The 18,293-nt window shown below is 46.8% G+C and overlaps 1 protein-coding gene across 1 annotated transcript in view; it reads left to right on the top strand.

The window, feature by feature from the left end:
* MARCHF10 (membrane associated ring-CH-type finger 10) overlaps positions 1 to 18,293 on the top strand; it is a 78,299-nt gene that overhangs the window by 36,890 nt on the left and 23,116 nt on the right. Inside the window, exons 6-8 of the mRNA XM_029076161.2 lie at positions 13,049 to 13,195; positions 14,083 to 14,136; positions 14,282 to 15,629. Of these exons, the coding sequence (XP_028931994.1) occupies positions 13,049 to 13,195; positions 14,083 to 14,136; positions 14,282 to 15,629 (1,549 nt within the window). The remainder of the gene's footprint in view (positions 1 to 13,048; positions 13,196 to 14,082; positions 14,137 to 14,281; positions 15,630 to 18,293) is intronic.

Raw genomic sequence — 18,293 nt, forward strand, 5'->3', positions numbered from 1 at the left:
TAACCTGATTAACTTGTATTTATCTCAGCACTTAATACAGTGCCTGGCATGTAGTAAGCTCTTAACGAATACCATTAAAAAACTAGCTGTTTTTCCAATACAGTTGGTTTGGGATGGCAGGCTGAGGGCAGGGAATCAACCCATTCAGTTCCCTCCCATGGATTACAGAGTAGTCATAGGACTGATGAAGGCCAGAGAGAGATTTCCATGGGAGGGTTACATTTTCCTCTCTCTCTCTCTCTGTCACTTCCTCTCCCTCCGGACCTTCTCCCAACCAAACCTCCCAGGGAGGTTCTGATTCTCTCGCCAGTCATCAGCTCCCCAGCTCCCCAAAAGGCGGGGACGGACCCTGGGGAGGTCCACCTAGCAAGGGTCCCTGGGGATTGGAGAGATGGGGAGGAGGAGGAGGCCTCCAGGGGCATGGCTGATTAGATGGATTGTGGGAGAGGAGGGGCAAGAGCTTTGCCATTAGTGTCCGGGAAGGTGGTTCCCAGCAGCCGGATTCCCCAGAACCGACAAGCGGAGGTCTTGTTTCTGCGGGAAGGCAGAGGGAGAAGTGCACCCGAATGTATGTCTGGGGGTGGGATATTGCCAACTGGCCTAGTGGACAGAGCATGGGGCTGGGAATCAAGAGCTCTGCCGCTGCTTTGCTGGGTGATCTTGGACAAGTCGCTTAACTTCTCTGGGCCTCAGCTTCTTCGTCGGCATAAAGGGGATTTAATAATGCTCTCCCTACTTATTAGACTGGGAGCCCTTTGTGGGACAGGGATTGTGTCTGATCCTGTGATTTGTCTCTTCTGCTTAGCTTATAGTATGTACTTAATAATTACCATAATAATTATCCCCACACAGTATACTGTATAGACCTGCAGCTTATACCCCTCCCCACCCCAAAACCTGCTAATTTACCACTTCCAAGGCCTCTGAGCCCTTGGGAACTCTCAACCTATCATAGCAGGCAAGTCCATTATGCTACATACTCAACTACTTAAGTACTAACGCACATTCATGCTCCTTTTTCCCTCTTTCCTCCTATCTGTCAATGAATTTAGTTTCTGTGTCCTCCCACTAGATCTTCCAATCCTTGAGGGCAAAGATTAGGTCTACTAACCCTATTGTGCTCTCTCAAATGCTCAGTATAGTACCCTGCACACAGTAGACTGTAAGCTCCTTGGGGATAGGGTGCTTATCTACTTACTCTATGGCAGTTTTCCAAGCTCTCAGTATGGGGCTCTGCACTCAGTGGGCACTTAGTAAGCACTATTGCCTGGCTGGTTACTCGGAGGAATTGCTGGCCATTTCCCTTCAATTACCCTGGCCCAAAAGTTAGGCCAGGAGAGACTGGTTTAAATATAAGGAAGTAAATGTCTTATGAGCCTTCTCACCAGACTGGAGGTCTTTCTGCAACAGGCTGGATAGTTTGGTCAGTCTTCCGATTTTGGAAATAATTTGGCAAGTTACTTCATTCACAGATTTTTTTTCTGTGTCGCCTGTTCTTTCTGGACAGTGAATGCATGTCCCTGATTTTGCTCTCTCTCTCTCTCCTCTCTCCCTTTCACTCTCTTTTTTGTTTGTTTTCTGCACAGGTGGAAGCAGCGAGCCCCCCCTCTACTGTGTTAGCTCTTCTCCTTTCTGTACACTCTTTGCTCTTTCCCCTTCTCACCTCCCCAGCTCTGAGACCTCCTGCCTTCTCCTACCTCTTGTCGCTCCCCCATCCCAGGCCCCTTCCTCCTCTCTTCCTACAGCTTTGCTTTCTTTCTCCTCCTCCCCGTCTTCCCACCCGACTTCTTTTGCCTTCTCCCCTTCCCCGGTGCCGCCCTCACCCTCCACTTTCTGCTGCTTCCCCATCACCCGCCCCACGCCAGCAGAGTCAACTGTGCTGTGTGTGCCCCGCCGCAGAAATCAAAACCCAATTTACCTAATGTGGTAAGTTTCCCCCGGCAATGCACACGTCTCAGTGGACTCAGCTGGTTGGGGGCGGGGGGCCGGGGAGGCAGAGAGGGGCAGACCGGGCAGCAGAGGGTGGACATTCTCTAGGATTTGGCCTGGTGATAAGCGCAGAGGAAGAGGGAAAAGAAATAGGAGGCATTCCAGCCCTTCCTAATTCATGTAGCATCTCTAGGTCTCTTGTTCCCATCTCTCCAAAGCCCCACAAAGAGAAAGTTGCCAATAAAATCCTCCCGACCTATCTGGAGGCTCTTGGGTTTCTTCTCCTGCACCTGGTATGGTCCGCGTCACCGCAGCATAAACCTGATAGGCTCGTTGGACGCCGTTTCATCACACTCTTTGGTGGAAGACTGGGCACAGAGACATTTCTCCCCTGGAGGATTGTCACGGGGGGTAGGTCTTTATGAAAACACACCCAGCAACTGCAACAGAGAAACTGGAAATCACTTTCGAGCCTCATCAAAGCTGGGGCAAATTAAAGAGCTCAGAAAATGTTTACATTCCTCTATTGCTTCCTTATTAGACACTATGGTTCTTAAGCCCTCGAAATCCTTCCTCTTGCACTTGAAAATAAAAAAAAATACTTATGCTACATAATTAAACCTTAATTAAGACCTCCTCTGGGTGTGGGAGTCGATAAGCATCTCCAGTGCACTCCTCAAGGCAAACCTGTTCAGTCTGCTGCTTATGGTCACCGACAGAGGAAATGTCTGCTACACTGAGCCAATAACAATCGTGGCACTTCTGCCCTCAGTTTTTTCATAATCCCAAGAAAACAGGAGACTGTTTCTCTTTATAATGCCTGAGACAATATCTTGGTCCCTTCTGGCAGCCCTGCACTTAGACAAGGAAGTATTTCAAAGGACAAACCTTTCAGAAATTTCATTCTCTCTCTACTGCTTCTACTACTACTAATAATAATTGAGGTATTTGTAAAGCTCTTACTACGTGCCAGGCACTGAACCAAGTGCTGGGATAGATACAGGGTATAAATCATTTTCCCACACAGGACAGGGCTCACAGTCTAAATAGGATAGGCACAGGTGTTGACTCCCCACTTTACAGATGAGGAAACTGAGGCCCGTGAAGTGAACTGACTCACCCAACATTACCCGGCAGGTAAATGGTGGAGTCGGAATTAGAACCCAGGTTCTCGGTTGCCCAGGCCCATGCTCTTTCCACTAAGCCATGCTGCTTTCCTCTCTTCCTCCTTTTGGGGCCAGACCGGGGATCTAACCAGCCTGGAGGGTTGTCACCAGCAGAAACAGAAAGGACTCCTGGAAGAAAGTGTGTGATAGGTGCCCTTTATTCTTTCTCTCCCTGCTTTTCATGCTCCTTTCGTCATAGACTGCTGTAGGGAATATCTGTGTAAGCAAACTAAAGTGGTGGCTTGAGCAATTACCAGATGTGCTTGATAATGGAGACACTATTGTGAAAATTTAGGTCAACAATAACCCGCTCTGTCTGCAGGAACAATTCTTTTTGCTCCTCTGAAATTGGCTAACAGCCTCCTTGAACCCACTTTTCCTTTGTCAAACCCTGTCTTCACTATTAAGACCAAAGGACTGGCAGCAATTATCCAGTTCCATTAGACAAAATTCACACTTCTTGGAATTATCCAGGCAGAAAGTGGGGGTTTTACCTGAAGTGTCTGGATATTTACCTCGATCCTTGGCCTCCATGGTGGCAGTGGTCAGAGTCATTTTGGGTTTCTTCGTTGCCCAATGAAGGCTAGCCATAAACAATTTCATGTCTCCCCCATAATAGTGGAAGGAAGCTCTTTGCAGATAATGTCATTTCCTTATTCTGTACTTCCCAACTGCCTAGTACTGTGTACCAAGTAGGCACTCAATAAATCCCACTATTTCTACGACTACACAAGAAGCAGTGTGGCTTAATGGAAAGAGCCTGGGCTTGGGAGTGAGAGGTCATGGGTTCTAATCCCGGCTCTGCCCCTTGTCAGCTCTGTGACTTGGGACAAGTCACTTCACTTCTCTGGGCCTCAGTGCCCTCATCTGTAAAATGGGGATGAAGACTGTGAGCCCCACGTGGGACAACCTGATTACCTTGTATCAACCCCAGCACTTAGAACGGTGCTTTACCATAATTAAAATACCATAATTATTGTTATTATTTTGCTACTGTTACTATTATGACTACTACAGGCTTCGGGGGAAATTTCCACAAAATGTAATTTCTTTCCCTTCAAGCGCATTGAAAGCAACTGAGTTCTGGCTAAGCGACTCCTAGAAATAGGCTGCCACAGCCCAGCCAGGGACTGAACTTGTAATGATAAGTGAAAAGATAACAGAGAAGCAGCACGGCCTGGTAGAAGGAGCACCAGGCTGGGAGTCAGAGGACCTGGGTCTCATCCCAACTCTGCCACTCATCTGCTCTGGGACCTTGGACAAATTACCTAATTTATTTATATTAATGCCTGTCTCCCCCCTAGGCTGTAAGCTCTTTGTGAACAGGGACTGTGTCTGCTTATTGTTATATTGTACTCTCCCAAGCTCTTAATACAGCACTATGCACACCGTAAGCACTCAGTAAATGCAACTGAATGAAGGAAGGAAGGAAGGAACTTGAGTTCTCTGGCCTCAGTTACCTATTCTGGAAAATGGGGATTAAGACTGTGAGCCCCGTATGAGACAGGAACTGTGTCCAACCTGATTAGCTTGTATCTACACCAGTGCCTAGCACAGTGCCTGGCACATAGTAAGTGCTTAACAAATACCATAAAAAAGACATTTCAAATTATGTCAATCTGTTTCAGCATTACAGGCATATTCCATGATGCAACCAAGATTTATTCCTTAAAAATGTGGTTAAAATGTGGGGCCCGTTTTCCCAGAGCCTGAGGTGGAATAAATTAGGATCTCTTCCAAGAGCTCTAGAAAAGTAGACTGAAATCCCTTCCCAAGCTCTATATTATAATGGCAAATATTATTAAACTATTGTTTAGCCTTTATTCAAGTAAAGCATCACAAAAAATAAAGATTTATGATCTTGTGTCTGAGAAGCAGTATGGTCTCGTGGAGAGAACACAGGCCTGGTGTTCAGAGGGTCCTGAGTTCTAATCCCAGCTTCATCAATTGCCTGTGATATAATAATGTTGGTATTTGTTGGTATTTGTTAAGCGCTTACTATGTGCAGAGCACTGTTCTAAGCGCTGGGGTAGACACAGAGGAATCAGGTGGTCCCACGTGGTGCTTACAGTCTTAATCCCCATTTTACAGATGAGGGAACTGAGGCCCAGAGAAGTTAAGTGACTTGCCCACAGTCACACAGCTGACAAGTGGCAGAGCTGGGATTCGAACTCATGAGCCCTGACTCCAAAGCCCATGCTCTTTCCACTGCGCCACGCTGCTTCTCTTCTCTTGCTTCTCTGGCAAGTCATTTAACTTCCCCTGCCTCAGTTTCCACATCTGTACTACTTCCTACTTAGACTATGGGCCCGAAGTGGGACAGAGACTCTGTCCAACCCCATTATCTTGGTTCTACGGCAGCACTTAGAACAGTGCTTGGCGTCATGATAATAATGTACCTCAGCACTTAGCACAGTGCTTGGCCCAGAGTATGCACTTGATAATTACCATCATCATGATTATTCTTGTTAGGTTATTGTATGGTTATGCATGAGTTGCTGACTGTGGAAGTGGTTTAACTTTAGTGCAGAATTGATTCCGTTTGGATTGAATGGCAACTTTTTTCAGTGCCCAGAAGCACTTTGGTCACTTCTATGCCCCTTGGAACTACTCTCCCTTTGAGATTCTCATTTTTCAATCATATATACAAATCCTTCCACTTCCTTGAAAATCGCGGCAAGACTTTTTAATACCATGATTTTAGGTGGGGACAAAGAAACCGTAACACCTTTGGTCTCTGCATCCCGCAGCGGTGCATTTTTTAAGTGATATTTGTTAAGCACTTACTATGTGTCAGGCATTCACTCATTCAGTTGTATTTATTGAGCACTTACTCTGTGCAGAGCACTGAACTAAGAGTTTGGAAGTACAATTCGGCAACAGTTAGAGACAATCCCTACCAAACTATGGGCTCACGGTCTAGAAGGGGGAGAGGGACAACAAAGCAGAACGAGTAGTACTAAGTGCTGGGATAAATACAAGATAATCAGGTTGGACCCAATCCCTGTCCCACATGGGGCTCACAATCTTAATTTCCATTTTACAGATGAGGTAATTGAGGCCCAGAGAAGTGAAGTCACTTGCCCAAGATCACACAGCAGACAAGGGGCAGACTGGGATTAGAACTCAGTTCTTTCTGACTCTCAGGCCTGTGTTCTATGCACTAAGCTAAGGATATGCTTCTCATTTGGACTATTTCTATGAAGAAATGGCAGTGAACTCTGACATCTATATGATCTATCCATACATGAAACCACCTCCCTGTTTCAACAACTTCTTTTGTTTTCTGCTCCAGGGCTCTCTTCGACACCTTAAAAATCTTTTTTTTAAATAATATTTGTTAAGCACTTATTATGTGATAAGCATTGTTCTACTAGCTGGAGTAGATAAAAAGTCAATCAGGTGGGACACAGCCCCTGTTCCTCATGGGGCTCGGGATCCAAGGAGGTGGGAGAACCGGTATTAAATCCCCATTTTACAGATGAGGCAATTGAGGCACTTAATAGTAAATGTGGTATTCGTTAAGCTCTTACAAGGTGCCAGGTACTGTAGTAAGCGCTGGGATAGATAGAAGCAAATCGGGTTGGACACAGTCCCTATCACACATGGGAATCATGGACTTAATCCCTATTGTACAGATGAGGTAACTGAGGCACAGAGAAGTCAAGTAACAAGAAGTGTCTTGCCCCAAGTCACACAGTAGGCAACTGGTGGAGCTGGGATTAGAACCCAGGTCCTCGACCCCCAGGCCTGTGCTCTGTCCATTAGGCCACAATGCATCTCAACTATGGGCAGAACTTTTTTCCAATTTGGTGCATTATTTATTGCTTTATTCTCATCTCAGGTTGGGAGGGGGTCTGGGAGGGGTCCACATATCTGCGGGGCTCAGCCAGAACGCCGGGCTGGCCGGGGGGGGCAGGCACACCCGGGGGAAGGCAGCAGCGATGTCATCGAACCAAGGGACAACCCCGCCACCAGCCTAGTTGCATCAGAGGGTGGTTGTAACCTAGGGACTGCTCGTGTGTCAATCAATAAATGGTATTTATTGAGTACCTACTGTGTGCCGAGCACTGTGGTAAGTGCCTGGAAGAGTACCAGAGAGAAGCAGGGTGACTTAGTGGAAAGAGCCCGGACTTGGGAGTCAGAGGACATGGTTCCAGTCCCGGCTCCACCACTTGTCTGCTGTGTGACCTTGGGCAAGCTACTTAACTTCTCCGGGCCTCAGTTACCTCATCTGTAAAATGGCAATTAAGACTGTGAGCCCCACGTGGGGCAACCTGATTACCTTGCATCTATCCCAGCACTTAGAACAGTGTTTGACACAAAGGAAGCGCTTAACAAACACCATAATAGGAAACAGCATGGCTTAGTGGAAAGAGCCCGGGCTTGGGAGTCAGAGGTGGTGGGTTCTAATGCCGGCTCCGCCACTTGTCAGCTGTGTGATTTTGGGCGAGTCACTTAACTTCTCTGTGCCTCAATTACCTCATCTGTAAAATCAGGATTAAGACTGTGAGCCCCAGGTGGAACAACCTGATTATCTCATATCTACCCAGCACTTAGAACAGTGATCGGCACATAGTAAGCGCTTAACTAATACTATCATTATTATTATTATTATTACTACCATACAACAGAGTTGGAAGACACATTCCCTGCCCACAGTGAGTTTACAGTCTACCTGCACTCTTGTAAATTTACTCCTAATTTACATAACGACAGCAAGATAGAGCCATTTCCCCTTTGGTCCCTTTTTTGGGTTTGGTTTTGGTGGATTATGGGCCTCGGGTCAACAGGAGGAGGATCTGACATCTGCACTTTCGGGCCCTCTACAGGCAACAGTGCCTAGTATTTGCCTCGGGTGCCTTTCTGAAGAAGTTATTGTACTTCTATTTTGCCTAATGTGTCTTTTTTTGAAACGACTTACCCCCTCCTCCTCGGCAACTGGCTTCTTCCCCACTTTCTGAATTAGAGATAGTGCCAGAGAGCAGTGGATGAAAGGGAGGGGGACAGGAGTTGGGGGACGGGAAGGGGGGGGCGGGGACAGCCGGAGCTTCGTGGGGGCAAAGTCCCCCTCAACCCCCCAAACCAAGCAGCAATTAAACTCTGTAAGTGCCTAACTGGCCAGGAACTGGAGACTAGGACTGATCAAATTTATATGCCCTGTGGGCCGTTTGCCACTGAGAGGTGAGTTCTTTCTGCAAGTCTGGGCTAAATCCTTGATTCATCTCCAGGATCCCATCCCTAGCAGCAGCAGCTTAAGCCTTCTTTTCTGCCAAATCTTGCTAAAACTCTGTGGTCTGTCTACATAATCGCATTAGTAGGTGGGGGCCTAGGGGAGGTCTGATTCGAGGAGCTTGGCATAAGGGTGGGGAAGATTTAAGAGTGCCATTTCTGAGGTGGGTGAGGGACAGAAACCAAAGCATCTGCGAGGTTGACCCTGGAATCTGGTGCTGGGCCGGGGGTCCGGTTGGGACCCGGACAGGTTTTCCGGGTCCTTTCAGCTGACTGTGGAACGGCCTCTCTCCTACTCACAGTGTCCCTTAGGATCTCCTAAGGGTGGTCGCAGCAAAAGCCGAATTTAAATCCCAGCTGCAACACTGCCTTATTTGCCTCTGCTGCTCCCCAGAGCTGAGGGGCAGTGTTGCCTAGTGAAAAGAGCCTGGGTCTGGGAGCCAGAGGACCTGGATTCTAATTCTGGCTCTGCCACTTACCTGCTGTGTGACCTTGGGCAATGTGTGACCTTGGGCAATTCACTTCAATTCTTTGGGCCTCAGTTTCTCCTTCGGTAGGTGATTAAATAACCCCCTCGACTGGGAGCCTCATATGGGACAGGAATTGTGTCCATCCAGATTGTCTTTATTCAGGACATGTCACCCCACTCCTCAGAAATCTCTAGTGGTTGCCCATCTACCTCCATATCAAACAAAAACTCCTCACCATCTACTTTAAAGCACTCCTTCATTTTGCCACCTCCTACCTCACCTCCCTACTCTCCTACAACCCTGCCCATACACTTCGCTCTTCTAGTGCTAACCTTCTCACTGGGCCTCCATCTCACCTGCCTTGCTGCCGACCCCTGGCCCACATCCTGTCTGTGGCCTGGAATACCTTCTCTCCTCAAATCCAACAGACAATTACTCTCCCCCGTTCAAAGCCTTACTGAAGGCACATCTCCTCCAAGAGTCCTTCCCAGACTAAGCCCCACTTTTTCTCATCTCCCACTCCCTTCTGCATCACCCTGACTTGCTCCCTTTGCTCTTCTCCCCTCCCAGCCCCACAGCACTTATGAACATATCTGTAATTTTGTTTATGTGTATTGATGTCTGTCTCCTCCACTCTAGATTGTAAGCTCATTGTGGGTAGGGAATGTCACTATTTATTGTTGTAGTGTATTTTCCCAAGTGCTTAGTACAGTGCTCTGCACACAGTAAAGTGCTTAATAAGTTCGATTGAATTAATGAATGAATGAATGAATATATTTTCTAGTGCTTAGTACAGTACTTGGCACATAGTAAGTGCTTAGCAAATGCCGCAATTATTATTAATCTGTAAAATGAGATTTATGCTAAAACAATGCTTCTACGTGAAGAGTTCATAAGGTTTTTAGGAAAAAGATTGTCACCAGTGCTTATTCTATTATTATTATTATTATTATGGTACTTGTTAAACACTTACTATTTCTAATAGTATTTGTTAAGTGCTTACTATGTGCCAGTCACTGTACTAAATGCTGAGGTAGATACAAATTAATCAGGTCGGACACAGTCCATGTCCTACATGAGGCTTACAATCTTACTCCCCATTTTACAGAAGAGGTGATTAAGGCACAGAGAAGTGAAGTGATTTGCCCAAAGTCTCACACAGACAATTGGCAAAGCCAGAATTAGGATCCAGGTCCTTCTGACTCTCAGGCCCATTGCCTATCCACTAGGCCACACTGCTTCATGTGCCAAGCACTCTACTTGGGGTAGATACAAGATAATCAGATTGGACACAGTCCTTGGCCCACACAAGATTCACAGTCTAAGTAGGAGGTAGGAGGATTTAATCCCTATTTTCCAGATGAGGAAACAGAGGCTCAGAGGAGTTCATTCATTCATTCAATCAATTATAGTTATTGAGCACTTACTGTGTGCACAGCGCTGTATTAAGCACTTGGGAGAGAACAATATAACAATGAACAGACAAATTCCCGGCCCATAATGAGCTAAAGGTCTAAAGGGGGAGTCAGATATGCACATATATGCTATGGGTAAATTATAGATATGTACATAAGTGCTGTGGGGCTGGGAGGGGGGTTGAATAAAGGGAGGAAGTCAAGGTGATGTAGAAGGGAGTGGGAGAAGAGGAAAGGGGGGCTTAGTCAGGGAAGACCTCTCAGAGGAGATGTGTCTTCAATTTGGCTTTGAAGTGAGGGAGAGTAATTGTCTCTCGGATTTGAGGAGGGAGGACGTTACAGGCCAGAGGCAGGATGTGGGTGAGGGGTTGGCAATGAGAATGATAAGATCAAGATACAGTGAAGTAACTTACCCAAGGTCACACAGTAGAGTGGCAGAGTCAGGATTAAAACCCAGGTCCTCTAACTCCTAGGCCTTTGCCCTTTCCACTTGGGCCATGCTGCCTTCCACTAGACCATGCTGCTTCCAAAGATGACTCCCCTCCCAGGTACCACAAGGGCGCTGTGATTTCTCTGGCTAAGATGCCAGATTCTCATTCTAGTCCACAGGGACCACAAGGTTCACTGTCCCTCCAGCGTGTTCAACACGTTGCAGAGAGAGGAAAAAAAAAAGAAGGCTTTAAAGAGTCTTTTCACAATGCTTTAAGTATGAAAACAATGATTAAGGATCCACTAATCTCAGCTTTCTCTGATTCCAGACAGGAATTTTCTACCCAGTCACTCTGCCCTTCCCCTGACATAGGTAAATAGTTTGTACAAACTTGTCACTTCCATTCGGTTTTGTCAATTGGATTAGTTTGTTTTCCAAAAAGAGGCAATTCCCACTTACCAATTGATTGGGCTCACATTCTTTTTTGGAGGAAAGAATCTGTCCCCTGGATGTACAGATGAAATCTTGACTGAATTTTCCAGTTCCATCACTGACCATGTGACTGGTCAAAGTGGAGGTAGCAATGAAATTTATTGAGCACTCACATAAAGCACTAGAGAAAGTAGAAAGATTGAAGTAAGAGCCACCTCCTCCTCCGTCCACAGATTCTTATATACTGATAGAAAGACAGGTTTAAAATGATTTATAAATAGATAATAGTAATAATAATAATGATAATTTTTAGTATTTGTTAAGTTCTAACTATGTGACAAGCCCTGTTCTAACCCCTGGGATAGATACAAGATTATCTGGTTGGACACAGTCCCTGTACCACATGGAGTTTAGTCTTATTCCCCATTTTAAAAGTGAAGTAAATGAAGCACAGAGAAGTGAAGTGACTTGCCCTAGGTCACACAGCAGACAAGTAGAGGAGTTGGGTTTAGAATCCACGTCCTTCTGACTCCCAGTTCCGGTCTCTACCCATGCTGCTTCTCTAAGTTCCTTTGAACATTTTCAAGTTCTTTTGAACATTTTCATTCATGTGTTTATTGTTATATTGTACTCCCTCAAGTGCTTAGTACAGTGCTTTGCACACAGTAAACGTTCAATAAATGATGGAATTAATTAAGGAATGAGTGTTGATTTCACAAATCCATCAGCGTGGCTCAGTGGAAAGAGCCTGGGCTTGGGAGTCAGAGGTCATGGGTTTGAATCCCGGCTCTGCCACTTGTCAGCTGGGTGACTGTGGGCAAGTCACTTCACTTCTCTGTGCCTCAGTTCCCTCATCTGTAAAATAGGGATTAACTGTGAGCCTCACGTGGGACAACCTGATTACTCTGTATCTCCCCCACTGCTTAGAACAGTGCTCTGCACATAGTAAGCACTTAACAAATACCAACATTATTATTATTATTCTTTCAAGTCCAAGCTCTTAGAATCTGAAAGGTTTAGGTGTGGTCTCAAAGATTAGATGAAAGGCAAGTAGACCATATTTGAACAAAAACTAAAAATATGAAACCCCCTCCCATCAATCAGTGATACTTACTGAATGACTTCTGAATGCCAAGAACTCACTCACTGTACTGAGTGCCTGAGAGAGTACAGTGAGAGAAGGCACAATCCCTTCCTCGAAGAACTGGAAGTATAATGGAGGAGACATTCTAGGACACTGCTAAATTAGGGGAAAGTAGGATGGGAAAGTTTGGGGAGATTTGAAGATTTGTGTAACTGTCAACAAGGCTGGACTATATGCTTAACTCATTCAAAGACAAGCTCCTTGGGCAGGCAACGTTTCTACCAACTCTCTTGTACCCTCTCTAGCCCCTAGTACAGTGCTCTTAAACTCTCAATAAATACCATTCCACTTGTCTGCCAAGTGGCCGTGGGCAAGCCACTTCACTTTTCTGTGCCTCAGTTAGCTCATCCGTAAAATGGGGGTGAAGACTATGAGCCTAGTGTGGGACAGTGACCTTGACCAATCCGATTTGCTTATATCCACCCCAGCACTTAGTACAGTGCCTGGCACATATTAAGCACTTAACAAATACCACTATTATTATTATTATTATTGATTAAAGTTATCCCTTCAGAAGAGAAGGAACGGTCCCTGCATCAGTTCCCAAGAAAAAAATGTTTCAGCTTGGAGAGGGGCGTGGGAAAAGAAGGTGCGATTTTTAATAGAAATTTCAATTTACTCTGAGTATTGTTAATTAAACTTTTAATCCAGCGAGATTGGAATGGAATTGACCAAGTCGGCACAACTGAGAAATCCGTTTAGGAAGAGCCTCCACAAACGCTTTCCGACACTTGTTTTCTAGGCCTTTTGAGCCTGTTTGTTTAAAAGAGAGAGATTTCTCCCATCCGGGTGATCGGTTCTTGTTACTGAAATGGTTTTGCACTTCTCAGCGGCCCAGACCCAGACCCTACCCAGGAAGAAGCTGAACCTGGGGAGGCTGCCAGCGAGCCCGGGCTTGCAGAGCCAGAGATGGCCAGAAGAGAGATGTAGGCCCACATCTTTCCTGCAGGCAACCCCGCAAGTTGTCGAAGGATCAGGTTGGAAAAAAAAACACCCTCTTTTGGAACTATTTAATCTTTCCCTCCCTGCTGCAAGATGGGGAGCTCCATGGGAGGATAGGGACCAGACCTTATCGGTTATATATCGCCTCTACCCCGGTGCTTAGCACATAGTAGGTGTTCAGTCGACACCATAGGCAGGAAATCTCTCTATTTATTGTTATATTGTACTCTCCCAAGCGCCTAGTACAGTGTTCTGCACACAGTAAGCGCTCAATAAATACAATTGAATGAGCTAATGAACTAACTAGAGGATTCAGGAAGCTGCTTGTACTTTTAGTTTCTTGTGCTGATTCTTTTTAATGGTGTTTGTTAAGCACTTACTATGTGCCAGGCACTGTTCTAAGCGCTGCAGTAGGTACAAGGTATTTACCTTGTATCAAAGAGAAGCATCATGGCCTAGTAAATAGGGCACAGGCCCGAGAGTCAAAAGGACCTGACTTCTAATCCCGGCTCTGCCACTTGTCTGTACTGTGAGCTTGGGCACGTCACTTCATTTCTCTGGGCCTCGGTTACCTCATCTGTAAAATGGGGGTTAAGATTGTGAGCCTTATGTGGGACATGGACTGTGTCCACCCTGATTATCCTGCATCTACCCCAGCAGGTAGTACAGTCTGGCGTATAGTAAGTGCTTAGCAAATCTCATTTAAAAAAAAAAAAGGCCAAAAAGATCCTGAAGGTTTCCAGCCTCATTGAGCTAAATTGTGACCGAATGGCCATAGCCAAGTTCATGTTTCTTTTTCACTAATTTCAAAGTGAAATTGTCAGTATTAGAACCATGAAGAAGCAGGAGGGATCTGTTCACTTTGGTTTTCAACCTGCTATCAGACCGGGGCACCTCTTGAACTTGGCTCTTCTCACCCTAGGACCCACCAGCGCGCTGAGCATGATAGGATGCAGGGAAATGCTGTCTGGGAGTGGTGAGTTTCGTGGAGGAAATAGCTCCCGATCCTCTTGAGCCATTTCTCTCCCGGGCACTTCCAATTCTATGTGCAATGTGCAGCTTCCAATCCCTCACCCACTCACAACAGAGCAGACATAGAATTTTGTCTTCTTTCAATGCAGAGCCTGTAATGCGGCCAGAAGGCACAGGATGGCCCAGCGAAAAGAGGCAATCTCTAGAGAGAAGACACTTGGCCCAGTCCTCCCAGCTTGACAGAAACCAGGAAACCCCAGGCCAAGTCATCAAAGACCGAAATGCACTACCACAGGCTCAGCAGCCTTCGGCTCTTCCGACAGCTATTCGAGGCACACCGAGTGAGGCGAACGGACAGTGTCTGAGAACCTCCAGCACGGGGTGCTCGAGGAAGCCTCCACCCAGGTGCCGAGCTGAAGAGTTTCTTTCCGTTCGGGGCTACCGCTCCGGAGAGACCTCTGGAGAGAGTGGAGACCCTGAAGACGATGACGATGACCCCTGGCTGGAAGAAGAATCCCTTCATTTTCAGTTCCAAATGCGTCCATCAGCTTTCGTTCCCAAGAGCAGCAGGCGGACGGGGGTGTCGGCAGCTCCGGCGGAAACCCAGCTCTTGGATGATGAATTTGGGAGCGGGAGAGCAAATTCATTAAGAAGGAGTGATGCCAGTTATCCCGCAGTTAGACAAAGCAGCTTGAGAGAGGTGGCCCCCGAAGAGGCTCCCGGGGACCAAAATCCACTTCGCAATCCCAAAATAGCCAATGGGGATTCTGTAGCCGAGGGCCACGAAGCCAAGGGTGAACGGGAGATGCCCTCATTCACTCCTCAAGTCACCAAAGCTGACACCAGCACAGAGAGTTGTTTCAATGTCACCGCTTTCCCTACCACCGGTAGCCGTGGAGAGAGCAGGTCAGGTCACGGTTATGACAGAGAGAGGCAGACCCACGAAACGTGCCCCAGGGCTTACGACAGCCTTCCTCCGGGGAGACCAGCGGCTCCCAGGTCCTTATTGAATCCGGCCCATAACACGCTCAGACCTTTGCCACCTTGCCCACCACGAGGTGAGGTGCCAGGGGGTGTATTCTTACCCCCGGCTTCTCTTCAGATCCTAGATTCGGACAGCAGTGCGAGATTTAACACTCTTCGGCCTTTGTCTCCTATTCGAAGTAGACTTTCTTCCGCTGGGGCAGGAAACCAGGATGTTTCAGGACTTCTGGCCTCCTCAGTGGAAGATGATACCAGCTTCAGTGGAGAACAGGCAGAGAACAGTTTAACTTCATCTCCAAGGCTTCCAGTCGTTCCTGAAGATCCGGAAGCCAGCACGTCTTCAGGGGATCCTCCTGGTTGTCCTCCACCAAGGATGGATTTTCCAGGCCTGCTACCCTTGGCTGATTCAGTGCAGGAGGAAATGTCTATTGTGTTTACAGTGTCTGATTTAAATGCAAAGGAAGCTCCTAAGACAAGAGCAGACCCTGAGAACCTGAAGAAACTGCAGGAGAGGTGAGGAATTTTCATAATTATGGGGGTTACATGTGCAGCTCTGATTTTACGACAGCTTGCCAATGCCCAGATAAGCAGTTCCCTGGTTAACTAGAGAGTTTGTGGAATGCAAAATTACAGAGCTTCCTTGGAGTTTACGCCTGCTTATTTTAAGAGATTTGACTTTGTTTATTTTGTTGGTCTTTTTAAGAAAGGAAAAAAGATCTCTTTTGCCAGACTTTGTTTATCTCCTTGGTTTGGCCAGCCTGCCCCACCCTCCCAGATTCCCAAATGGTTACTCTCCCAAGTGCTTAGTACAGTGCTCTGCACACAGTAAGTGCTCAATAATTACCACCGATTGATTGAAGGAGCCTGCCCAGCAGAAAGGGTCCTAGCTGTCCAGGAACAGGCCCTTTTCTGGAACAATTTTTGGTCCAGCAATAAGAAAGGCAGACTTCTTCCCAGGGAGGTTCCTGCCTCCCAAGAGCATGGAGAGTTCAGCTCTTGAAGGACACCGAGTTGCCCTTGGGATTGAGCCATGATGCAGACTGCAGTTCTAGGCTCAGAGAGCTCTGAGATGAGAGACAGTCCCCAAATGGTTGCCACAGTGCACCCTGGATGGTTCTGGGGAGTGTCCAGGGCTTCTCTTTTCCTATCCTCTTCTCCCTCTGCAGGTAGAAGAAAGGAGCCTGGCCTGGCCAAAACACTACCAATCAATCAATCATATTTATTGTTTACTGGGTGCAGAGCAGACAATCAATTCATCAAAAGTATTGAGCAGTAACTCTGTGCAGTGCACTGTAGTACTTGGGAAAGTACAATACAATAATGAACAGAGTTAGTACACATGTTCCCTGACCACAGTGAGCTTATAGTCTAAAGGCAGAGACAGATATTAATATAAAAAATTACAGATATGTACATCAGTGCTGGGGGCTGAGGGAGGGGTGAATAAAGTGTGCAAATTCAAGTGCAAGGGCCAAACAGGAGGGAGTGGGAGAAGAGGAAATGAGCTTAGTCATGGAAAGCTTCTTGGAGGAGGTGTGACTTCAAGGTTTTGAAGTGGGGGAGTGATCCTCTGTCAGATATGAAGAGGAAAGACATTCCAGGCTAGAGGCAGGGTATGGGCGAGAGCTCAGTGGTGAGGTAAACAAAATTGGGGTACGGTGAGTAGGTTGGCATAAGAGTGGCAAAATGTGCAGGTTGGTTTGCAGTAGGAGGGAAGTGAGGTAAGGGAGGAGGGGGCAAATTGATTGAGTGCTTTAAAACCAATGGTAAGGAGTTTCTGTTTGCTGTGGAGATGGATGGACAACCACCGGAATTTCTTGAGAGGTAGGGAAACATGGCCTGAATGTTTTTTTAGAAAATGAGCCGGGCAGCAGAATGAAGTGTGGACTGGAGTGGGGAGAGCCATGAGGCACAGAGCTTAGCAAGGAGGCTAATGCAGTAATCTAGGGGGAATAGGGAAAATGTGTGAATTAATGTGGTAACAGTTCAGATGGAGAGGAAAGGGTGGATTTTAGTGATGTTGTGCAGGCTGAACCTGCAGGATTTGGTGACGGATTGAGCAGGGAATGTGACTGTTTACTGTTATATTGTATTCTTCCAAGCACTTAGTTCAGTGGTCTGCACACAGTAAATATGGGTTGAATGAGAGAGATGAGTCGGGGCTAGCGCCACGGTGACATACTTGTAAGGCAGGAAGATTGGTGATGGTTGTCTAGCTCTGACATGTTGAGTTTGAGATGTTCTGAAAGGCAGGAGGAAATGCAAGACTATAGAGAAGGAGAGAGATCAAAGCTGGAGATGTGGATTTGGGAATTATATGCATAAACATGGTAGTTGAAGCCCTGGCAGAGAATGAGTTCTCCAAGGGAGTAGGTGTAGCTGGAGAATAGAAGAAGACCCAGAATGGAACCTTGAGAGACTCCCTCAGTATGGGGGTGGGAGGCAGAGGAGGAGCCCACAAAAGAGACTGAGAATGAGCATCCAGAGAGATGGGAGGAGAACCAATAAAGGACAGTGTTTTGGATGCCACGGTTGGATAGTGTCTCCAGGAGAAGGGGGTGGTCCACAGTGTTGAAGGCAGCTGAGAGGTTGAGGAGGATTAGGATGGAGTAGAAGCCATTGGATTTGGCAAGAAGGAGATCATCAATGACCTTTGAGAGGGCAGTTTCTCTGAAATGAAGGGGAGGGAACCGAGATTGGAGGAGGTCAAGGAGAGAATTGGAGGAGAGGAACTGGTGACAGTGTGTACAGGCAACTCGCTCAAGGAGTTTGGTGAGGAATGGGAGGAGGGAGATTTGGGAGATGACTGGAGAGAGCCGTGGAGTTAAAGAGGAGGTTTTTTTAGGGAGACATGAGCATGTTTGAAACCAGGGAGGTCAAAGCCACTGCTGTTGAAGATGGCAGTCAGGGAGGGAAGAAAGAAAAGGGCAAGTGCTTTGATAAGGGGTGAAAGGATGGAATTGGAGGTGCAGGGAGTGGTGGGAAATTTTGAGAGAAGGCAGGTGATCTCTTGAGATGCTGCTGGAAAAGAAGGGAAAGTTGAAGAAGGGGCAGGAGTAGAGAGAGACTGGAGAGGAGCAGGGGAGATTTTAGGGAGATCACACCTGATGGTTTCAGTTTTCTCAATAAGATACGTGACTAGGTCATTAGGGGAAAGAGATGAGGGGTCAGGGGAAC

The sequence above is a fragment of the Ornithorhynchus anatinus genome, chromosome 11 (assembly GCF_004115215.2).
Source record: "Ornithorhynchus anatinus isolate Pmale09 chromosome 11, mOrnAna1.pri.v4, whole genome shotgun sequence".
NCBI classification, from domain to species: domain Eukaryota; kingdom Metazoa; phylum Chordata; class Mammalia; order Monotremata; family Ornithorhynchidae; genus Ornithorhynchus; species Ornithorhynchus anatinus.